Here is a 25134-nt window from a genome sequence, read left to right on the forward strand (position 1 = left end):
CAAGATGGCTCCGAGGGCTCAGGTGATTGGAATTCGTGAAATCTTGCTCGTAGCATCGAAGGAATGTTGTTTTTTTAGAATCAGATGAGTGACCTGATTGCTTGGCTTAAGTTTGCACGGTTTGGTTGGTTCATGTGTTGTAGTTTCAGGAATCTTTGTAGTATGGTCTAGAGATTTTTGGTTAGCAACATCCTTCCTTAATACAAACTATGATTTTTGGTTATATGTTATTCGAACAATTTTCAAATTTGTATTCAGTCACTGGGATAATTAGGGGTGATTTTCTAATATCTTGTTGTTAGAGAGGCGTATGTATTGTTGTTGTTCCTTTTCTTTTTTGGGATTTCTTGTTAAGTGACAAGCTTTTCCAATCAGATGTAGTGAACTTTATGCATGTAAGGCTCTTTAATGTTGATTCTTTTGTTAGCTAATTTGGGAATAATTGGTTGTTGCATCGCATGTGTGAATTTTAAAATGTGAAATAATATAGGGTTGAACATTGGTTATGTTCATTGAATATTACTTACCTGTTCTTAGTTGTGCTCCTGTTTGTGTTCCGATAGTTATTGCTGTGTTCGCCATCGTAGGTGGTCTGCTTAACATAGTCAAGAACACATAATAAATAAGCAAGGTCTATGGCTTTGGATTTTAAATAAAATTGTATGTGGAGGCATTTTGCTTATAGGAGGAACAAAACATGCAAACCAAACTATGCTTGGGTGCAATAGTTCTTAACCTCTAAGGGCCATAGTAGACCAAAACGGATTACATATTCCTGAAGGTATGGAAAGCCAATCTTGTGAATGTAAGAGTGAGATAAGGAATAGCGTTCGCACTGCACCGACATCAAATTATTTTGACTTGTTGTAGGTTAGTACTAGTTAGCTTATGGAAGGTATGCAGTTAAGTACTTAAGTCTAGTATACTACCAAATATAGATGCTCCCGATACCATTTAAAGAAGTATGAAGGTGGGGGTTATCATGGTAGGCCATACAGGTGTACACCTCCAAGATTTGCCAATTTACCAAAGGTACTATCTTTCAGTGACAAGCGAGAGAGCATTTGAACTCTGCAAAATTGTTTCTCGATCCTTACTCACAGGCTTTTCCTTTCGCACAGGATCCCATGATGCAGAGTTGGATACCAATTAATTAGTCTAGATTTCATATTGTATGATGAAGATAATTGGTATAAGGATTTCCTAGGTTTTATTTGAGTAGTTACAGTCTTAGAGATCAGGTGAACAGTCAATTGATAGTGTAATGGATCAATAGGGATGACTCTGACTCATACAGGGGGTGGATCCAGAAAATCATGTAACTAGTGTCACCAAGCAGTAATCCTACTAAAATCATGGCATCATCTCATGTATAACAGCGATGTTACTTAGATATTTTCCCAAGACCATTAGTGTCACAGGACACCAATGCTTTTCACTGTGGATCCGCCCCTGAACTCATACATTTAGAGAGTTTCGTTGTTATGTATTACAATGCTGAGTGCAATTTTTATTATTGATCTAGCTATTAGCTGCAAGCACTTTGTGCATTACTTGTCATGACTTTGAATTATCGCTGCTACTTTCATCTATTCTAAACATAATCTTAAATATGATTGACCTCTGTTTATGACAAGATGACAACCTTGCTGGAAAATTACATCAGCATCTTTGTTGGACCCAGATATGGTGCTTCTAGAAGAAAGAGCCTCTAAGAAGTATTGACATCATCTAGAGAAATAGTTAAATTTGAATAGCATCGGTTGATGTGTAGCCTTAGTTCGATAGTGTAATCAGGTTTGGCAGTCAGGTCTTGTGGACCTTGTATATCCCTGTAGTTTTGGTCTTGTAGATGAGTAGATCTATTGTATAGGTACCACCAATTTACTGCATTAATATATACCTTCTTGAGAAGAAATCTTCTTACTTTCTGTCAACATACCTTCTTCGTGTAGATCACAACATGGACCTTGAAGAAGGCAATACCAATACTAGGGTCAAAAGGGCAAAAGCCACAAATTGGCCCAGAGTGATGTCAAAGTTTGTGCTTGATTGGTACCTCGAGAAGAAGAAGGGAATGCTGCCTAAGACCAAGTTCAAGAAGGTGCACCACATTTGATGCACATCTGCAGTAAATGCTAAATCCAAAACAACTTTCTCTGTTGACCAGGTCCATCGCCATTTTAGGCATTTCAAGGAGATTTGGATTATTGTGACCAAGTATGTCAATGAAAATGGGAGCAAGTTTAACAGAAACATAAAATGCTTATACTTCCTCCTTCCACTATGGCTAGTCTACCTGTAAGTATTATGTCATTAGAGTGGACAATTTTTTTGTTTGTATTGTTTTCCTACAGCGCAAATGAATATCTTTCTTGTAATAGTTAGCAGAGCGTGCTATTCTCGCTAAGCCCATTCTATTCTTTGACCATCTGGTAGATCTCTTCAATGATGACCAACTGGATGGTGCTGCCTGCATGAGAGACCCTGTGACGGTTGATGATTCTAATGAGGAGTTGGAAGCCCAGGAAGCATTAAACATTATGGCCACTTGTGCAGATACAGGGGACCAAGACGGGAAAGACTTCGACAAAATGGGGTTGGAGGGTGAAGATAACCATCATGAGGTGGCAGCAAGTAGCGACGGGGTGCCTTGTGAAGTGATGTCAGGTACTAGTGCACCATCTGAGCAGCCATGTGGATCCTTCGCCGAGAGCACAATGGCTGCTCTCAAGCCTAGCGCAAAGAAGTTGAAAATGATCAGCAAAACAAAATCAAATCCAAAGCTGCAGGCTCCAGTGCCACATGATGGCAGGAACAAGGATGTGTTGAACAATACCTTAGTCGGGATCCGTGATAGTGTTGCAAAACCAGTCCGTGCAGCAGCAACATCAGATCCGAATGCTCCTCTGTGGAACATGCTAAAAGAAATTCCATTGACACCTGCTGATAGGCTATCAGTTGGCAGGGGCGGATCCACCGCTAGGGCGAGCCTGGGCGGCCGCCCGAGCTCCCAGTGTGGTGTTGTCCTGGCCCGTGAGGCCCACTGGTCGAGTGGCTCAGGGCCACACAATTTGTAGCCCACAAATGCAAATGAATGCAACCCTAATCTCCCTGCTGTGGTGTTCCAGTTTGGCTGTTTGGGCGTGTGCGTGTTGCGGCGACGGGCAGGGCAGGCGGGGTGTCGGGCGGGCAGGCGGGGCGTGAGCGCGGCGACCGCGACGGGCGTCGGGCGTCAGGCGGGCAGGCGCGCCGCACGCGAAGGGCAAGTGTCGGGCGGCCGCGACTCGCGAGCGTGGCCGGCGGGTGGCGGCCGGGAGCGCGGCGGTCGGGAGCGCAGAGGTCGTGTGGGTGGCCGTGCGGACGGACCACCGCGGCAGGCATTGTGCAACAGTGCAGGGGCGGTCCGCGGATGGCAACACAGTGAGTTGAAATGGTGTACTGAAATTTTCATATTGAGCTATTTAGATTAATTGAGCCATGGAGGTGAATTCCATTTTGTATTTTTCTCCAATAACATCAGCATTTTTTTCGCAGAATATCAAGATATAAATAATGAAGAGATTTTTCAAACCAACATTTTTGAATACCCAAAGTACGAGGGAGAGTAGAGTTAGTGAAGACTGTGATGCAGAAAATAAAATAGTAGTTGTCACTCCTGCTCCTGCAACTTCTCGGATAGAATACAAAGGTATTAAAGAATTTAGGCAAGAGTTTATTATTGCCGATTCGGGACTTCGTATTCCAATAGATGAATCTGATCATGATATTAGAGATGAAGTTAGAAGAGCTTATGTGTTGAAGGGTCCGACTCAACCAATTGGACATACTTTCCCCAAAAAATAGTTTGGTAAAGATTTAAGGATTTTTTGTGCAGCATGGTTTACTAAATATGATTGGCTAGAATATAGTGTGGAGAAGGATGCAGCTTATTGTTTCTATTGCTATCTTTTTACATATGATCCCTCATAGTCTCATTTTGGGTATGATGTATTTTCAAAAGTAGGATTTAAAAATTAGAAGAATGCATATAAATCATTACCTGAACATGTTGGTGGCCCTAATAGTGCCCACAATAAAGCTAGAACAGCATGCGAAGATTTCAAAAAATAAAAGGCTAGTGTGTCCTATAAGGTGATGACTCATAGCAAGGAATCAGAAGCCAAATATGAAATCCGTTTGACTGCATCTTTAGATTGTGCAAGCTATCTCCTAATGCAAGGTCATGCATTCCGTGGACACGATGAATCTTCTTCTTCATCGAACAAGGGCAATTTTCTAGAGATGATTGATTGGTTAAAAAAAAATGAGGAAGTGAGAATTGCATTTGAGGAGTTGTGTCCTAAAAATATTCGTATGCTTGCACCATCAGTTCAAAAGGACCTTGCAAAGAGTTGTGCACAGGAGATAACCAAAGAGATAAAGAAAGAGATTGGTGATGGTTATTTCTCTATTCTTATCGATGAATCTCGTGATATATCAATCAAGGAGCAGATGGCCGTGATTGTGAGGTTAGTGATCTTATTTATTTGTTAAATTGTGATATTGTTGGGTGTGTGATATACTGATGTTGTATAATTGTTTGTGATGGTGCACAGGTTCGTGAATAAGGAAGGAAGGTTATGGAAAGATTTTTGGGTCTTAAGCATGTCACAGAAACAACATCAGATGTATTGAAAGGAGTTTTATTTGAGTTGCTTTCTACACACGGTTTGGACATTGCAAGAGTTCGAGGGTAGGGGTATGATGGAGCTTCGAATATGAGAGGTGAATTCAATGGTCTTCATAAACTCATTAGAGATGAGAACCCATATGTTTTCTATGTCCATTGTTTTGCACATCAATTGCAATTGGTAGTCGTTTCTGTCGTAGGTAGTTGCACATCTATTCATGAGTTCTTTGAATATGTTAATATGATTGTGACCACAACTAGTGCATCTTGCAAGAGGAAGGATTTATTATCTAGCAAGCACCGTGAAAACTTATTGGCCAAGTTAGATAGAGGTGATATTTTTTCTAGAAGAGGAAAACATCAAGAAACTAACTTGGCCAGACCCAGGGATACTAGATGGGGTTCTCATTACAAAACTTTAATCCGTATTGAATCCATGTGGGTTGCAGTGATAGAGGTGCTAGGGCTTATGCAGGAAGATGCCAGGAATCCAACATCAGCGGGTGGTTTGATGAGAATAATGGAGAGCTTTAACTTTGTGTTCATTATGAAGATGATGTTGAAATTTTTTCATATTACAAGTGAGTTATCTCTAATCTTGCAAAAAAAGGACCAAAATATTGTTGAGGCCATGTCAATACTGATTGATGTGAAAGCACGTTTGCTTAACTTGAGGAATCATGGTTGGGAGCCATTGTTTGCGGAAGTCAAAATATTTTGTAAACAGAATGAGATACCAATTCCAAATATGGATGAAATAGTACCAAGATGGGGTCAATCAAGACGAAGTAAGATCAGTGTCACTCAAGACCATTATTATCGTGTTGACACCTTTTATGTAGCTCTTGATGCTATAAACACAGAGATGACTCATCGCTTCAGTAAGCTATCTTCAGAGCTGCTTATATGTTTTTCTTGTCTTGATCCAAGAGATAGTTTCTCAAAGTTTGATGTGCACAAGATTGCTAGACTTACGGAGATATATGACATAGATTTCTTCATCAGCGATCGTGCAGTTATAAAAGATCAACTTGAAACATTCATTCTTCATGTTCAAAAAGCTGAAGATTTTATTGGTTGTCATGATCTTGCAAGTCTAGCAATGAAAATGGTAGAAACCCAAAGATATATTGTGTTTCCATTGGTGTACCATCTTATTGAGTTAGCATTGGTACTACCAGTTGCAACAACATCTGTTGAAAGAGTCTTCTCGGCCATGAACATCATCAAAACTGATTTGCGCAACAGGATATGCGATGATTGGCTCAATGACTTGATGTTGTGTTATATTGAGCGGGATTTATTCAGAAGACTAGATTCTAATGCCATTAAGAACCGGTTTCAAGACATGAAAACAAGGAAGATGAATTTGCCTAAGCCTTCTAGTTCTAGACATAATTAGTGGATGTGTTTCCGTAAGTTTCTATACTTAATTACTTCTATTGTCTTTGGTTACATTTGGTATATTTGCATAATTGTATATATGTTTACCTTCGGTTCTTTTTCATTTTGCAAGTTCATATAGTTTTATCGATTTATGTTGGGGATCTTTTCACCTCGCCTATCAATTGTCTTAATTAAGGTATTTTTTTAATTTCTTCTTAAAATTCACCCTACCTACTTTGCTTGTCTGGATCCGCCACTGTCAGTTGGAATAAATCTTTGTAAGCCAAAGTTTGAAGTGCATAGAAGCTTTTTCATGAACATGGGTAAGGAGTACCTCGAAGCGTGGGCCCGCAAGTTCTTGTCTGGTGAGGAACCTGGTCGTGGAACCTTATAGCTTGATAACTGAATCCAGATCGAGCTTCTTCATTGCAGCTGCATCATAGTGAGTGCATAGTCTATGCTGATGAACCATCCGTCCGTTCATAGGATCTTGTTATTGCTGCCCACTTATGTTCTACAATTGATGCACATCTTGTGCTTAGACATTACGTAAATATTAGTTTGATAGCTGTTATGTAACTTAATGTGTGGAAAAGTTAGTTAGCCTCTCAGGTTTGTAAGATATTCGAGGATTATTGTAGGTCTGATGCCTCAGGTTGTAAATGGTAACTGAAATGGTCTAATGTATTTGTGACATGTCTTTATTAAGATTTAGATCTGTTTTCGGAATTCATGTCATCTTTCTTCGAGTTACCTGAGGACTATAGATTTTAGAAGAACTATAAATAGAGTAGTATTTATGATCAGTCTGGTATCTGTATCCAACAATTTTTTTCATTCGAAAAACTAAAGACAACGTACAAAGTACCTAAAGAAATTAGAGGGAAGTAGTACACAATTATTACAATATATTGCAACATATTGTTGGAATCACTTTTTCACCTCACGTAGATATTGAATATGATTCACTAAAGTCATATAATCAAGGTATAACACCCAAAAACTTGCACACTACTAACCAAAGTAGCTCGGTGTTGGATGTATCAGGAAAAAGTTACCATTAAAATAAAAAAAGGAAAAATATTCTTAAGTAACAAAATAAATTGTGTCAGATAACAAAATCGTCAGATGCCAGCGGTTTTCCATGTAAAATAATGAGAGCACGATATGGACGGCATCGGTTTTCCCCGTAAGATAACAAGAGCAAGATGTGGACAGCATGACACCGCTAGAAGGAGACGTACATGCCGCATTAGGAAAAAGAGAAACAAACAAATTGCTAGCAATACCTATTAACAACCCATGGTTTCCTTTTCTCAAGATACATGCATTCCAGCCCATTACAGCTTTGATTGATGAAGATGATGCTTGCAAAATTGGTCGCTGTCTTCAGCTATCCATAAATAATAAATCGGAAACGCCTCTTCGGCTCTTCCCCTTCTTTCATCTGTCTCTGCTCTGATGGCCCCACCCCACCGAGGAAGCCCCCACCTATCCGAATCTCAAAGCACATCCGACGGTCCGCCTCCCGCCTCACCGCCCGCTGTCATTCCCATTCGCTAACCGAAGAGGGGAAAGCAAGCATACCCAGCGAAACGCAGAGGCCGAGCCATCACCAAACCCCAGCCCGGACCGCCCACCTCGCCGTCGCCGGCGATCGCCGCCGCCGCTGCCGCCGCCGCACTAATCCCTGCCTTATCACCAACCCGCGTCGCTCGGTCTCTGATGCTTCCCACCCCATGGACTCCCACATTTCCCTTCCCCGCCGCCGGCCTCCTCGTCCTCCTGGCACTCCTCGCCGTCGCATCGGGGGGCCCAGGCCCTAGCCTGGGGGGTTTCGATCGGGGGGAGCCGGGTGACGCGGAGGCGTACTCGATCCTGACGTTTCACGACTACACGCCGCCCCCGCCCCCTGCACTGCCGCCGCCGCCGGCCGCCCCGTCAGCGACCTGCGCTGGGGACCTTCGCGGCGTGGGCGACCTGGAAACCCGGTGCGTGGTACCGGCGTCCGTGCGGCTTGGGGGCGGTGGGGTGTACATCAGCGGGAACGGTAGCCTCGTGCTCCTCGACGGCGTCGCGGTCACCTGCGAGAGGCCAGGGTGCGTCGTCTCCGCCAATCTCTCTGGCGATATCATCTTCGGACGCGGGGCCCGCGTCGTAGCCGGATGGGTATCCCTTGCGGCGGCCAACATCACGCTCGGTGACGATGCCGTCGTCGACACAGCGGCTCTCGCAGGCGACCCACCGGACCAGACCAGCGGTGTACCCACCGGGACATACGGCGATGGCGGTGGCCACGGTGGTCGTGGCGCCAGCTGCTACGTTAAGGAGGGGCAGGTGCAGGAGGACTCGTGGGGTGGTGATACCTACTCATGGGTTGAACTCAAGACTCCGAATAGCTATGGGAGCAAAGGGGGATCGACTACTGTTGAGAAGGACTATGGTGGTGGGGGTGGTGGTGTCGTGTGGTTGTTTGCCGAGGAGATTCTGATGAATGGAACAGTTCTTGCCGATGGTGGAGATGGTGGCACCAAGGGCGGTGGTGGCTCTGGGGGAAGCATCTATCTGAAGGCTGCAACAATGTGAGTGTTTTTACAGTGGTTTTGTGGAAGTTAATTTAAAGACGAAAATGGCATTTCAATTGGGAAAATCAAGAGGAGTTTTGGTCATTTTGTATCAGGATTTGAGATAGTTTAATCAATCTGTATGGTTTGCATATGGCCTGTAGTGTGGTCATTTAGTATAAATGCACACAGGAAAAATGTTGGAGGTTTTTGGATGAGGAGTTAAGAAACGAAGTCTATGTTCCGCTTGCAGCACTTCATTTGTAAAAGTAATTTGCCTATGGGATATCATGTTTTCATACATGAAAACTCTCATGTCTGATATAGAAGATGTTGTTTGTAGTGGCACAATTAGAGGGTTATATATACGGATAATAAACTCGTTATTGATAAAACTTCAACCTGACTTGAACTCAACACACACTCAAAACGATAGATGTCAATTAGCGCTAAATATTAACTTCTGTGCTAAAATGGCAAACAAAAAGGAATGGTGGGAATAGCTACTATACTCTCATCAGCTGCATTGGTTAGTGTGCAGTAGTTAGTTGCACATACAACTATATAACTAAGTTTTGGCGAACATAACATGGTCATGATTAAGTTGATATTAGTCTTTTAAGTCATTTAGGAAATTGGAGGTAGCTTGACATGAATGAAACAATTGACACACTACAGAACAGTGAGCTAGTCTACTGACAGCCTAAGTTGCTAATAAATATTTGGCAGTAACTACATGCCTAATGTGATTGGATCAGGTCTAGCTTAGCAACAAAATTGTTTGACCTGCTTGGAATATGTAGAGGGAGAATGACTGTTTGAAGCATTCTAAGACTGATGGAGAATTATTTATGTTCATGCATGTTCTACTTGATCAATTATGGTCCTTTATCTACATTTCTTCCACATATTAAAGTTGCAATTTGACATTTGAGCTCATGATTATAGGGCCTGGATGTTTATAAATGCTGCTTTAGAATTCTTTGTTGGTTCTTCTTAGTGCATCGGGACATACTTTCCCTGTGGATTCTAGGAAAAAAAAGAATGGTTAAATTTGTTGGCTAAAGATCTTCATGGTCGTTTGGTCTCTGATATTTTCGTTGACCCAGGCGAGGATGTGGCAAAATAAGTGCTTGTGGAGGCAATGGTTTGGCTGGTGGAGGTGGAGGACGTGTTTCCATTGATGTTTTCAGTAGGCATGATGACACCCAAATCTTTGTTCATGGTAATTTTCTTGGTTTTGTTTGTGTCAGTGACTACACATTTTTAACAGGCTGCCAGCGTTTTAATCATTATATTGAAGTTTTTAATGCATTTCTCTGGTAGCTTTGGATTTTTTTTCTGATGTTAAAAGTTATTCTGGCTGAGTTCCAGTAAAGTTCCCAATAATGTTGCTTTGGTTTAGGACGGTGCTACTTTATTCAAGCCAGGAAAAGTCCTGTATTGATTTCACTTCATTCTAATATATGAACAATTTTGGATTTTTTTTTGCATTATTATTTCATGTAAGCATATTACTTCACAGTATCCTTAAAAAATCATAACTTGCCGAGTCTGCCCAGATTTACCCATAAAACAGCAAACATAATTTCTTTAAGCTATCAACTTCAGTTCTGGGTTGAACATCATGAATCTTGCTGGTTAGAACCATGTTGGTTTCTGCTAATAATCTGGTAGAAAGTGAACCTGGCTTCCTCTTGTATGATTTGTGAACCCTGTATGAGAATGTTAGAATATTGACCTACTCATTCTTCAGTTGTTTAACACTCTTAGTTTAGTATGTGAAGTGATCTGATGTATTTGGTTAGCAAATTATCTAGCTAGTCCAGAATTGATCTTTTTCCCATATTTTTTAAGTGAAACTTTATTGGAACTGAACTTTGCTGGAGATCTTAATTTTCTGTATCCAATTTTAATCTGTTCTGTCTACCTTATACAATCTTAGTTCCAGTCTGCGGTCTGCGATTCTATGACATCTTTCAGTTGATGATGAGGCGAAGCTATGAGTATCAGTAATTTGATATCACCCGTAATAGTTGGTAGATGTAGAGTACAGAGTCTATACTAGTTTTTGTGTTTAAAATTTGCCTTTTTCTTGTACAGGGGGGAAGAGTTCGGGATGTTTGGACAATGCAGGAGCAGCTGGGACCCTTTATGAAGAAGTACCTAAGAGTATTACTGTTAGCAATAATAACTTGAGCACACAAACTGATACAGTATTTCTAGATCCCCCGTTTGAGCCACTCTGGACAAATGTTTTTATCAGAAATCATGCCAAAGTTTCTCTTCCCTTGCGTTGGAGCCGTATACAGGTCCGAGTCTTAACTCTTAAAACATTGTTTTCATTGATAGTTTGCTGTAAGCACTTGTTTCTCTTATTCTTGTGGAGATGAAAGGACATAAAATATTTCTTCAAAGAAGGTCTTAGCTTTTGTTGTCTTTCTTATCCAACAAGGGGGAATACTGCTGTTCTGGGGCTTGTCTGTGCTTTCTGCAACTATTTAAGCAATAGAATATTACTCCCTCTAGTAACAGAAAACCGACGTTTGGACATGGACATGGTCCTCAAAAGGCAACTTTGACCATTGTTTTAATATTTCTTTACTAAAATATACTCCCTCCGATTGTAAATGTAAGTCGTTTTACACTTGTGCACAAGGATTAAGAAAGTAGATCAAATGACCTTATTACCTTTTATTTATTCTGCATTGGAAAAGATAACTCATTAATTTGTGAGAGTGGTAGCATTCATTAAACAAGGGCAAGAAGGAAACAAAAGAGAAAAAAATGCATAGAAGTTCGAGAATGACTTATATTTAGATGACAGTTGAGGAGGCTAAAACAACCTACATTTGCAATCAGAGGGAGTATGTTTAAAACCAAAGAAAATTAAGGTATTGTGAAAATATTTCTTGAGAGAATCTGTATAAACCATTTTCATTTTTAGAAATCTGAGTACATATAGGTATTGTAGGACAAACTTTTAACCGCACGCTCTCCAAAGCATCACTTTCTTTTGTGACTGAAGGGAGTACCTCTGAATGACTTTGTGACGCATCTAAAACAGGTAGATAGTGTTGGATTGGATCCTGCGGGAGGTGGGTTGGAAGAACACACGCCCGAGCACACATTGGACACGGGAGTTTTCTACCTGCTAATAGCTTCTAATGGACTTAGAACATCCAAAGCTTACTACAAGGAGGTGTACAACCCAATATATAGGCTACAAACTTACTGTTGCAAGTCGACAGCAAAAAAAAGATTAAACTAATTGACCTCTAACCAACACGCAAGGATTACACTAACATTACTCCCCTAAGCCTTATGTGTTTGCTTAAGTTTAATTTGAACCATTTCAATCCTAGCTCTAAGCTCCTGGATTCAAACTCGCCTTAATGCCTTTGTTAAGATGTCTGCGAGCTGGTTCTTGGTGCCAATGAAGTTTTGCACTGACACTCCTGTTATCCAAGCACTCCCTGATGAAGTGGTAGCGCACATCGATGTGCTTGATGCGCTCATGGAACACATGTTTTTACAGTGCTAGAGCTAATTTGTTGTCAACCTTGAGCTCGACAGTGTCGGCAGGCTTCCCCTTAAACTCGCCGAGCAATCGAGCCAGCCACACACCTTGTGTAGCTGCAGTGGTGGCAGCGGCATACTCTGCTTCACAGGACAACAGGGCCATCACCATTTGTTTGAGAATGCCAACTCATCAGGTTGTTGCCGTAGAAGAACAGAGCACCAGAAGGGCTCTTCCACGTGTCAATGTCGCCGACGAGGTCGCTGTCGCTGTAGCCGACTAGCCGTCCCTCCTTTGCTTTTCCGTAGCGGCAACCATAGTTGATCGTCCCGACAACATAGCGTAGGATCGTCTCCACGGTCGCCATAAGCTCTTGAGTTGGCCACTCCATGAAGCGGCTCATGAACCCGACGCTGAAGGCGAGATCTGGCCGCATGTGGACGACGTAGCGGAGGCTGCCAACAAGCCTCCTGTACTTCATCGTGTCCACTTCCGCCTCCATGCTCTCATGGCTGAGTTTGAGCCGTTCCTCCATCGAGGTGTGAGCGGGATTGCAATCTCTCATCCTCCACATCTCCAGGATTTGAGCAGCGTAGTGCGCTTGACATAACGTGATGCTATCACTGCCGCTGCTCTGTTGGACCTCGATCCCAAGGTAGAAAGAGAGCAAACCGAGGTCGCTCATCTTGAATTGAGTCTTCATCTCCGTCTTGAATCGATCGATCTCCCCTTTTGCCAATCTCGTGATGATCAGATCATCCACGTAGACCCTAAGGAGCAGTAGCGTGTTGCCAAGGCCGCACCGGTACGCGGCATGTTCGTGCGCGCTCTGCTAGAAGCTAAGAGCTTTCAGGGTGTTGTCGAGCTTCGCATTCCATGCACGCGGTGCTTGTCGCAGGCCGTAGAGCGCCTTCCGCAGCCGTAGGACCTTGTGCTCTTCTCCGGCGACGACGAAACCTGACTGCTGTGCAACATACACTTCCTCCTCCAATTCACCATTGAGAAAGGCCGATTTCACATCCATGTGATGGATCGGCCACTCCTCTTGGGCAGCTAGCGCCAGCAGCAGGCGCACGGACTCCAGACGGGCAACATATGCGAATACCTCATCAAAGTCCACGCCCGGCTATTGCACATAGCCCTTTGCGACAAGGTGGGCTTTGTGCTTGATCACAGCCCCGGTTTCGTCTTTCTTGAGCTTGAACACCCATTTGAGCCCGACTGGGTTGTGTTCACACGGCAGCTTTATCATCGTCCATGTCTCGTTCTCCTTGACGGACTTCATCACTTTTAGCATTGCTGCTCGCCAAGCCCCGTCATGTTCTGCCTCAACGAAGGAGCTCGGCTCTCCTACGCTCGCCAGGTGCAGCTCGGCGTCGTCCAGGATGCGGGTAGTGCATCTTGCTAGAGCTTCCCGCCGCCGAGCAGCTTGTCGACGATGCAGTAGCGTACTGGGTTGTCGTCGTGGTGTGCGTTGAGCCTGGTGCTGTCATTCGGCGGTGGCGTGACGAAGTCCGCCTTCCCAGTAGATTCGCTGATCGGCATTCTGGACGACGTATCAACAGCCGCTGGACTTGGTGTAGGTGGTTCCGCGGTGTTCCTCCTCTGGCTGAGGTGGGCTCGTCAGCCGCCGGGAGATGGACTTGACTTACCATGAACTCCACGGCGAAGTCGCTCGATGGAGCCATGCTCTCAGTTGCATCCGCCTCCCAGCTCCATCCGCATCCTCGTAGCCAATGAAGACACATGCGTGCTCCTGTCATCAAGCTTCCGCAGCTGCGATCGCGCCTCCTTGACGTACGCCAGACATCCGAAGTTGTGCAAGAAGTTTACCGCCGGCTTCTGGCCGTGCTACACCTTGAATGGCGTCATGCCATCTAGGCTCTTCGCCGGTGCACGATTGAGCAGGAAGATGGCGGTGCTCATCGCCTCTCCCCAAAACTCCACTGGCATGCCCTTCTGTTTCAGGAGTGCACGCACCGTTGCGACGATCGACTAATTGTGCATCTCCATCACGCTGTTCTACTGTGGGCTGTACGGCGTGGAGAAGTGTCGCTAAATGCCATGATCGACGGTGGCGCATGAATTCAATGGACGTGAATTCGCCGCCGTTGTCGGTGCGGAGGACGCGAAGCTTCCGATCGCTCTCCACCTCCGCCTCCGCTTGGATCGCCTTGATTTCCACCTCAACGTCACTCTTTGCAGCCAAGAGCATCAGCCACATATAGCGGCTGGTGTTGTCCACCATCAGCAGGAAAAAATGATGTCCACCTGGTGTCGCCGGAATGATGGGACCGCAAAGATCTTCATGGGCGAGGTTAAGGTGCTCTTTCGCCTGATACTTGGCCTACGACGGGAATGAAGCTCGACGGTGCTTGGTGGGGACGCACGTGTCACACAGCTGCTCGATGTGCTCTAGTTGCGCCAGGCCTCTCACCATCTCATGGCGCACCAGTTGTCGGAGTGTGTCAAAGCTTATGTGGTCGTAGCGCGTGTGCCACCGCCAGGCGTTCTCATCGTGGCGCGCCGCGAGACAGATGGGGCGGGCAACGTCGAGGCGCAGGATGTATAGCCGGTTGCGCCTGCTATGAACTTTGACAAGGTTGTAGCGTTGGCGGTCCTAGATTCGCAAGATGCTGTCCTCGATCAGCACCTTGGAACCGCCCTTGTCTAGCCGACCCACGCTATGATTACGCTCTTCAGTCGTGGGATGAAGTAGACGTCAGAGAGTGTCTTGTGCTCTCTGTTCTTCCCGACGAACAGGATGGTGCCATAACCGTGGATGTCGACCACCGAGCTATCTCCGAAACGGACGGAGCTCACCACACCTCAATCGAGCTTCGTAAAGACATCGTGGCAACCCATCATGTGGTTGGTGGTGCCGGTGTCGAAGTACCAGCCCTCCAGGTGGTTGCTGTCGTCGCTGCCACCAAGGTGGACTTACGCGCGCGGCTCACTGAGGTGGACATGACTTGGCGATGGCTCTTGCGCCATCGGGAGTGTAGACTCGTCTTCTTCCTCCTCACCTTGGGCTAAATAAACCTGCTCCTTCTTGGACGATCAGTAGTCCTTGGCCCAGTGGCCATAGCGGCCGCAATTACGCCTTTAGCCTCCCAGTCACTTCCTCTAGCGTGAGCATCAAGAGATCGAGAAGACTCTCAATGGACAAAGCAATCTGTGAAAAATTCTTCAATCGTTTCTCTAAGCGTGGCGAGGTCGGAGAGACACATCGCGAAATAGTCGATCATCTCCCCGTCACAGAACAAGATTGCCTCGAATTCCTTCTGTAGCTGTTTGCGCCGAGGCCTTGTGGACACGATTGTCGCCGACGCTCATCGATTTGATGGCGTCCTAGGCCCGCTTGGTACTCGTTTTGACAGCGAGCGTGCCGATCATCTCCTGGGGTACGACGCGGAGGATGGCCTCCAGCGCCATGCGGTCTTCCTGGAAGTCCGCATCGCCAAATTCCACTGCATCCTAGAGGCTGCGAGCTTGCAACATGACCTTCATGAGCACGCTCCAGTCGGCGTAGTTGCTCCGTGTGAGGATCGGGTATGACGCGCCGCCAACCTCCTTGACCACACGTTGGACGACTACATTGCGTCCACCGACGTCTCGGTGTCGTAATCATCACAACGTCGATGGGGAGTGGCGGCGATTGAAGTGCCGTCAGGGACTCAGAGCCGCACTACTCGTAGGAGCCGACATCGCCGGGATTGATCAACCCTGGCTCTAGTACCAATTGTTGGATTGGATCCTACGAGAGGTGGGTTGGAAGAACACACGCGGGTACACACTAGGCATAGGAGTTTTCTAGCTGCTAACAGCTTCTAATGGACTTAGAACATCCAAATCTTACTACAAGAAGGAGGTGTACAACCCAATATATAGGCTACAAAACCGACTTACTGCTTGCAACAGTACCGAGTTACTGCTTGCGACAGTAACCGCCATACCATTGCAAGCCGACAAAAAAAAAGAAGAAGATTAAACTAACCGACCTCTCACCATTACACTAACAGATAGTGCATGTTGTTGCCTTCTAGCTTGCTTTCTTTCTTTCTGCAATGAGTCATAAAATATTACTTGTTGTTAGCATGATATGAACTGGCAGAGATTTGTATTTTATTTCACTAAATGAGTCCCCATTCCACAGTAACCTTTTCTTAATTGTTTTCTAATTTCAGGCTCAAGGACAAATTAGTCTTCTATCTGGCGCTACTCTAACTTTTGGCCTGACACATTATCCATATTCAGAATTTGAACTGTTGGCTGAGGAACTTCTTATGAGTGATTCCACAATCAAGGTTCTTATTTGCTATTGCTTTCCTGTCAGTTGCTACACCTTTCAGCAATTTAGAATTTTATTTCTTTTATCTGCACTACTCCATTTTTAAATCAATTTCAGGTCTTTGGTGCTTTACGGATGTCTGTAAAGATGCTCCTTATGTGGAACTCGAGAATGACAATTGATGGTGGCAGAGAATCAGGAGTCGCAACTTCATTACTCGAAGGTAGCAATTTGATAGTTTTGAAGGTATGTTAATGACTGTAAGGTGTGCCCCATCATTTCCTGTCTGCCTTTACTTTCTGTGATATTTTTGTTCACATGCTTGTCAGGAAGCATCAGTGATACATTCTAATGCTAATCTTGGAATTCATGGGCAAGGCGTTCTGAATTTATCTGGTGGAGGAGATACAATAGAGGCACAGCGCCTTATTTTATCATTGTTTTACAACATACTGGTACATCAAATGCTTTACTGTTTTGTTTATCCACAATGCATCTGAAGTTATTTCTTTTGCATCTCGTATTGCATGCCCTCTTTGGCACAGAGGTTGGATGATGTTTATATCTTTGATGTTATCTGAAATAAAATTTGCATTATGAAGCTGTTGTTTGGGGACTTTTTTTTTGGACAACTGCTGTTTGGGGACTTGATAACTGGTTTGCCTGTTTTTTTCTTCTTTTTTTCCTTTTATGGCATTTACCCATTTTGTTTGTAGTCTGTAGTGTTCTTAAAGTTTGAAGTGCTCCTGAGAGAGTCATGTTGCTTTTCATAACCAAAGCAATCAATATTGTTAAGGGTCAAAGTGTCAAGGGTATTAGTGTAATCTCCTAGACTGTTTATACTTCAGAGTACAATCAAAGTATTTATTTCTTTCCTTAGATGGTATGTGCTGGTATATGCATGATATGGACCATATGGTTTCTGATATATTCAATTTGACCGGTCCATTTCATTAGTTCATTATTGCAGTTAGACGCTTTGATATTTCTTAGTTATTCGAAGAACATTATAGTAATTGATGATTTATTCTTTTTTAGGTTGGACCTGGAGCTGTTCTAAGGGGCCCTCTTATAAATGGAAGTAGTGATATGTAAATTACTACCACCTTCATATTTTGTTTTAAATACTTCTCTTTTTTGTTATTTTCCTCAGTGGTGGAAAGTTTCAAATGGTTAATGAGCTTTTCTGGCTACAGTAGGGCCCCAAAGCTGAACTGCGAAGATGAGAGTTGTCCTATGGAAATATTTCATCCACCTGAGGATTGCAACTTGAACTCTTCATTATCTTTTACTCTACAGGTGTACTATTAATTCTCTAAATTTTCCACATGCTGTGATGTTTTCTTTATTTATTTTGTTTCCTAGCCTTTTAATTCAATTTGTAATCCATGGTGGTTTTCGGCATGCAGATATGCCGTGTTGAAGATATTGATGTTTCTGGCCTTGTGCAAGGAACTGTCATTAATTTTAACAGAGCAAGAAGTGTGACTGTGCAGACATCTGGGACCATAAGTGCAACAGGATTAGGTAGTGTACCGTTGTTTTGTTTGTTTCATCTTGTGTTATCACTGAGTATCCACAATATCATATAACATATTTCTGCTATAGCCTATAGCTTGGAATGGTTCCATGAGAAGATTTTCAGTTGCTTGGTTATTGTCAATTATCATAATCTTCTTATTAAGTCTGTACTTCTGAACCACGTCTAAATCTGATGATACCTGTCTGTTCTCTACTTCTCTTCAAACTTTGTTATCATCTCCATATCTCAACGTTACATTAGGTGTTTGAAATGGCTACATTGGCTGTGATAAAGCTTTCTCTTTAGTTTTAAGATTTTAGGTGAGAGTAACCATTCATTAAATACTTCAAAATTAAAATCTCTCTGACTCTGTAGTGTATCTTCCATGATAGCTACCTATATATTCAGTGCTGTGTTGAATATTCTCTTGTGAGTGATAATCTTGATGTGTTTGTCCTGTTGAAAGTTGAAACCTGAGACTTGAAATGACACACTATGATGTTTGTAGCAACAAATAAATGTTATAGACTGTTCCAACTGGTGACTAAAAAGATTAGCGTTATTTGGTAGTAATGTCACAATTTCTTCTTATCTTTGTGTTTTAGTCATTTATACTACTACTTTATCTTGGTGTTTTAGTCATTTATACTACTACTTTAGTTCATGCTTATCTACTCCAATATAGAACTGACCTTGTTTTTTGTCTGTCTGATCTGAGATAAGCTGGTATAATTTTCTGTCTGCTGGCAACGAGGGAAATGGTTAAAATTAAACAATAGCTTTTACTTGAATAGATTGATCCAGATTAAACAATCACTTGTGTTTGAATTCGTACTGGTTAGATAATTTGATGCATATGCATACATGCACTGGTAGTTTAGAGCTTCTTATTTTCTATTCACATAACTTTTGCCAGCTACTCTAGAATTTAACAATTATTTCTTCTGTTTGCAGGCTGCCGAGGTGGAATTGGACGAGGAAAAATGTTAAGCAGTGGCCTTAGTGGTGGGGGCGGGCATGGTGGTAAGGGCGGGGAGGGCATTTACAGTGTCAGTCATGCAGAGGGGGGACCTGCATATGGTAATGCTGATTTGCCTTGTGAACTTGGCAGTGGCAGCGGTAATGACAGTGCATCCTCAACGGCCGGTGGTGGTATAATAGGTATCAAAGATGTTATATCTTTCACTGTTTTCCTTTGTTCAGTCATTGTAGCTCTTAACAGCACTGCCTCTTACTTCTGATTCATCTGCAAATTTCCAGTGATAGGTTCTTTGGAGCAATCTCTGCCAAACCTCTCACTTTCTGGCTCAATTGAGGCAAATGGTGGTAGTTTTACTGGTGTGATATCTCACGCCGCAAATGGAGGACCTGGTGGTGGTTCTGGTGGTACAATTCTTCTATTTGTGCGGACTTTACTCCTAAAGAAGGACTCTGTACTTTCTAGTGTTGGTGGCGTTGGAAGCAATGGCAGTGGTGGAGGTGGAGGTGGTCGAATTCACTTCCACTGGTCTGACATTCCTACTGGAGATGATTATGTTCCTTTTTCAACTGTTAAAGGATCAATACATGCAAGGTGTGTTCTGAATTCTGATGCTCTGTTTGCCCCTTTGCCTTTTGTTTTACTTGCTAGTTTTGAATTATGTTGGAGCCTGTGTTTGGTGTGCTTCACATCTGAATAATTATTTAGTTTTGAATTATGTTGGAGCCTGTGTTTTAATCTTACTGGTAGTTTTTTCTGTGTTGTGTGTGGTGTGTGTGCGTTTTGGTTGGGTGTCTTATTTTGTAACTTCTTTTTTCCTTCTTTAATGAAATGACTCGCAGTTCTCCTGCACGTTCGAGAAAAAAAAAATCTTACAGCGAACATTCGTGTTGGAATAGTTCAAGGACTTTTGGCTCGACTTTTTATATGTATGACATATTTATTACAGCCTTAGCAGTTATCACGGAATAATCAGACTGGGAGGGAACAAGAAGGCAGAATTACTATTTACTTTTACCTTGATTTTCTGAACTCCTTTTATTTGCAGCTACTAGTGTCAACTTATCATTTTGCTTGCTCCTGTAGTCCTGTACTGCCATTTTTCATTCCATTTCTCATTTTAGTATTTTCCCTTATGTCATTTCCGTTTTGCGCATTAGGGCTCTGTATGCTTTTGACTCTGTGCTGCCATTTTATTTTTTTCGACGATAAAATATGCCTTAAATGTCTAGAACCTTGTTTTTGGGGGGATAATGCCGAGGAGATTGCTAAACCACTAAGCTGGCCATGTGTTTCTGTTACAGAGGAGGAGTCAGTGAAGGCCAAGGTTTTCCTGGTGAGAATGGAACAGTCACTGGAAAGGATTGCCCAAAAGGTCTTTATGGAACATTTTGCAAGGTAATTTGTTGAGATGTCAGATGTGCTGTCTTACCTCCTTGTGCCTCATTGTCTAATTTGCTGCATATGTAAGATTGTTTCCCCATTTTAGCTTTCCTGTCTATTATGATTTCTTGAGACACATAATTCCTATCTGCTGGCAAACTTTTGTGCTTTGCAATTTTTTGATATAGATTTGAGGGACCACATCTTACTGGTGAGATTTTTGTTCCTTAGTAGTTTACTGTTTCTATATGTCACGATCACATAGCATAAACATACCCTTATCAACATTGTAGCATGCCATAGTCATACCTCCAGTTTTTGGTTTAAAACTATTACTACTTTAACTTACATTTGTTGCAACGGTTTCTGTGGCAAAATGCAGGAGTGTCCTTCAGGAACATACAAGAATATTACTGGATCCTCTAAGTCATTGTGTTCGCCATGCCCTCCAAATGAGCTGCCTCATCGTGCTGTATACATAAGCGTCCGAGGTAATTCTTCCTGTTTTTTCTGTGTGAAACATCCATCTAAATTGCAGGTTGAGTGAATTCAGTGACAGATCCAGAACTGTATGCTTTTGGTGTCTAACATACAAATACATATATCTGTGGATTCCTTCTAAATTTTTTAGTGTGTGATGGGACTTCTTCATAAATCCCTTTGTTTAATAGGTTTGTTTATACAGAAACCATTGTGTGGTGTCCCACAGGTTTCTGTGTTATGTTAGAAAATTATGGATTAGAGTTAGACCAGATTGCACTTGTATATATATTTTTGTTCTTTTATTTGGTCATGAAGTTCCACTTCTGTTTTCTTTTGGGTATTAATTTCCATTTTAATTTTTTTAGTTTCAGAACTTTTGTGTAACCTATTAAAGGTTTTTGTCTGTTTACCTGCATGTTCTAAGCTTAGCATAATGTTTTTGACAGGAGGTGTTGCTGAAACCCCATGCCCATACAAATGTGTGTCTGATAGATATCACATGCCTCACTGTTTTACTGCACTTGAAGAGTTGATATACACTTTTGGTGGACCCTGGTTCTTTGGCCTGCTTCTTTCAGGTCTTCTTGTTTTATTAGCTCTTGTTTTGAGTATTGCTCGGATGAAGTTTGTTGGCACTGATGAGTTGCCTGGGCCAGCACCAACTCAGCACAGCTCCCAAATTGATCACTCTTTTCCCTTCCTTGAGTCACTGAACGAGGTCGTGAAATCCATTGTGTTGTACTGATTCGATACCTTAATAAGCCGTGGTTGATAATTTTGTATATTACTGAAATTTCTTCTGATGTGGCAGGTACTGGAAACTAACAGGGCCGAAGAATCTCACTGTCATGTGCATAGAATGTATTTTATGGGCCCAAACACCTTCAGTGAACCTTGGCATCTCCCACACACCCCACCTGAGCAGATTTCAGAGATAGTGTATGTATGCCCGTCCTTACCGAGATTTTGCTTGATCAAATTCTACTTTTGGTTGTTTGTGTTATATCTTTTCCCATTCTTTACTGGTTTTCTTTTTTGTATCGAATTTTAGCTGGCCCTTGAGTGTCTGGTAGGAACTGTATACACAATTGACTCAGTTCTTGTTCTGCATCTTACTATTTTCAGGTACGAGGATGCATTTAGCAAATTTGTTGATGAGATAAATGCTCTTGCAGCCTATCAGTGGTGGGAGGGTTCAATCTATAGTATCCTGTGTATACTTTCATACCCCCTGGCATGGTCCTGGCAACAGTGGCGCAGGAGAAAGAAATTACAAAGACTTCGTGAATTTGTTCGATCCGAATATGATCATTCATGCTTACGGTCCTGCCGTTCACGAGCACTTTATGAAGGGCTGAAGGCATGTATTCAGGATCTCAGCTTTATTTTAAGCTCTTTATGTAATCGTTCTGTACTTTCCAACTGGTAAACGGCATCAGTGAACATGCAAGATAACCAGATGAATGATAACTGTGCTGTAAAAAGGATGCACTGATTGAGTCACAAGTATTTTCTGTGGCAGTGCATTACCTGCAACTGTAGTATAAAAAAAACTCGACCACGGGGAGAAGATGTCCCCCTGGTTTTGTCTTAATAGAGGGGAGTACCGAACCCTTTATGGAGGTACTCATGACCTGTGAGCACCCGGGTTCGAGTCCGGGCGGGTGGCCTCTCAACTGGAGGCTCTACCAACCGAGCTATCTCTCGGTTCTCACCTGCAACTGTAGTATGAGATAGATTGCACTTACAGTTTCCATTGCTATACAAGTGACTATCTCATCATATTATGGACAGATGATGATTTCTGGTTTTTCAATTTGTAGGTAGCTGCTACTCCAGATTTAATGCTGGGTTATTTAGATTTCTTCCTTGGCGGGGATGAGAAAAGGCCTGATCTTCCCCCTCGGCTTCATCAAAGGCTTCCAATGTCCCTGATCTTTGGAGGTGATGGAAGTTATATGGCTCCATTTTCACTTCATAGTGACAGAGTGGTTACAAGTCTTATGAGTCAGGTTGATTCTGAAACCTTTCAGACTGCTGAATCACTGAATTAAACCAATTATTCTTTTGCCTTATTAATCCCTTTTATAGGCTGTGCCATCGTCAATATGGCACCGTAATGTAGCTGGATTGAATGCCCAGTTGCGTTTGGTTCGTCGTGGAAATCTAAACACAACATTTCTTCCTGTGCTGAAATGGCTTGAAACTCATGCAAATCCTGCGTTGAACACATACCATGTTTGTGTTGACCTTGCATGGTTCCAAGCTACAGCATTAGGGTACTGCCAGTTTGGTCTTGTTATTAATGCTGTGGGGGGAGCGGTGGCTGCTGAAATTCAAGGTGGCTCTATAATTAAAACTGATCAACATTCACTGTGAGTCATTTCTTGCCTGAGCATTTGTAATCTTCCCCTCTCATCACCATTTGTCTCTAATTACTCCCGGTATATCATACAGAAACCAGAATACAAATGCTGAATCTCAACTGGGCCACTCAAGGAACAACAATGCCCTTATGCGTAAAAGGATAATTGGCACTATTCTCGATGTTGACAACTTGAGGATGCTCAAAGACAGGAGATATTTGCTTTACCCTCTCTCTCTTATCTTGCACAATACTAAACCAGTTGGACATCAGGTGACTTTGTCATTTGTACAGCTATCGTAACATAGCCATAGTGTGGTTATGTGGGATTTACTGCATCTTGCACTCATACTGGTTCGTTTGCTTTCTTAACTGCAGGATCTGGTTGGCTTAGTCATCTCAATATTGCTTCTTGCAGATTTCAGCTTGGTCTTGCTTACTTTCCTCCAACTGTATTCGTATTCTATGGTCGATGTTTTACTGGTTTTGTTCATTCTTCCTCTTGGGATACTGGCACCATTTCCTGCTGGGATAAATGCTCTTTTTAGTCATGGGCCACGGCGGTCAGCCGGCCTTGCTCGTGTGTATGCCTTGTGGAATATTACATCACTGGTTAATGTTGTAAGTACCTGCCCTAGCCTGTTTCTGTATTTTGTTATTACAAAGTCATCTGGATGTTTAGGTTCAGAATAAGGGAGAGTTTTGTAATTAAGATTGGTCAATATCATTTCATTCTGTCCAGGCAAAAAAATCATTGCTGTCTGCTAGAACTTTTATTGGTTTCTAGATTGGATATTGTCATTAAGAGTTCAGATAGGCACATCATAGCATGCATCCATAAGCGGAAGAAAGAGCATGAACACAGTGAACCTTGTTCCTACCCCAGTTTATCATGTAGAACTCAGCAATAGTGCCTTTTCTCTAGTGCTTTGTCAGGTGGAATGTGTGATCGTGTTGGTACTGTTTTGAAGGTTTCCTATTTTCCTCATTAAAACAGTAGTTGCATTGACAATGCATGGGTATGTTGTACCATTTTCACATTAAGGGTGCCTAATGACATTGTTCACAGTAGCTAAAGGACGGTATCATGTTTGACCGACACGGCTTAACACACAGCTTAACACGTGCTCATCACTCACAGGTCTTGGCTTTTGTATGTGGACTTCTGCATTACAAGTCATCAACCAAAAAACGTCCAAGCATGCAGCCGTGGAATTTGGGCGGGTAAGCATCTTTTCCCTCCCTGCTAAGAAGTGTTACGTGTCAACTGAACACAATTGGTCTACCATACCCTTTATCTAAGAACCTAACCTCGAAACTCTTGTCAGGGATGAAACCAGCTGGTGGCTATTCCCAACAGGACTTGTGCTATGTAAATGCATTCAAGCAAGGCTTGTTGATTGGCATGCATCTATGTTGGAGATCCAGGATCGCGCAGTTTATAGTAATGACCCAACAATATTTTGGCAGTAACGGCATTTTGGATCACTGGAGTGCTCATGAGTGCTTTATGCAACTCAAGTTTTTGGGAGTTGATAAAACAAAGGCTAGGGAGTAATTGCTTTCTTTGTCGGCAAGTCAGGGGAAGCAAGTACAAAGTAGAATGCTTACAGATGCTTATCTTACAGTCCATTGTTGACCTTGTGCAGTCAGCCAGTCAACTTTGTTTTCCTTGTACATAGGAAAAGGTTTAGTTTATCCATTCATTGTAGGACCTAGGATATAGACATCATAGAATTATAAATTACCTAAGCTAATCTCCAAGAGATAGTGAGAAATATGTTTTTTTTAGAACTTTTTTTGCACTTTTTGTGTAGATGTGCTGGAAAAGGGGTCAGGCATCAAATGAGTTTTTTTTTCCGCACTCATTTAGATTGTTCAAGACAAATATTAATGCGCTGATGTTTGTTCAAGCATCTAATTGCACACCTAAAAAACATCTAATTGCGATATGTTGATGTTGTGATCC

General features: G+C 42.8%; 1 protein-coding gene and 1 pseudogene across 2 annotated transcripts; both read left to right on the forward strand.

Moving 5' to 3' along the window:
- On the forward strand, window positions 1-6554 carry LOC133928432 (uncharacterized; annotated as a pseudogene).
- A 1034-nt stretch (window positions 6555-7588) lies between these two features.
- LOC133928568 (uncharacterized) lies at window positions 7589-25117 on the forward strand. 2 transcript variants are annotated; one of them, XM_062374969.1, is made up of 22 exons: window positions 7589-8640; window positions 9732-9847; window positions 10726-10934; window positions 16330-16449; window positions 16551-16679; window positions 16763-16888; window positions 17472-17524; window positions 17630-17732; window positions 17843-17960; window positions 18910-19116; window positions 19216-19528; window positions 20239-20332; window positions 20700-20808; window positions 21247-21518; window positions 21612-21739; window positions 21926-22164; window positions 22628-22812; window positions 22892-23175; window positions 23258-23438; window positions 23544-23786; window positions 24307-24389; window positions 24494-25117. In XM_062374969.1, the coding sequence occupies exons 1-22, from the start codon at window positions 7784-7786 to the stop codon at window positions 24636-24638; spliced, it is 4314 nt and encodes a 1437-aa protein (XP_062230953.1). In that variant the 5' UTR covers window positions 7589-7783; the 3' UTR covers window positions 24639-25117. The 2 variants fall into 2 exon arrangements, with proteins under 2 accessions (XP_062230953.1, XP_062230954.1); XM_062374970.1 differs by having other exon boundaries at window positions 17633-17732.
- Window positions 25118-25134: the final 17 nt, after the last annotated feature.

The sequence above is a fragment of the Phragmites australis genome, chromosome 9 (assembly GCF_958298935.1).
Source record: "Phragmites australis chromosome 9, lpPhrAust1.1, whole genome shotgun sequence".
Lineage (NCBI taxonomy): Eukaryota > Viridiplantae > Streptophyta > Magnoliopsida > Poales > Poaceae > Phragmites > Phragmites australis.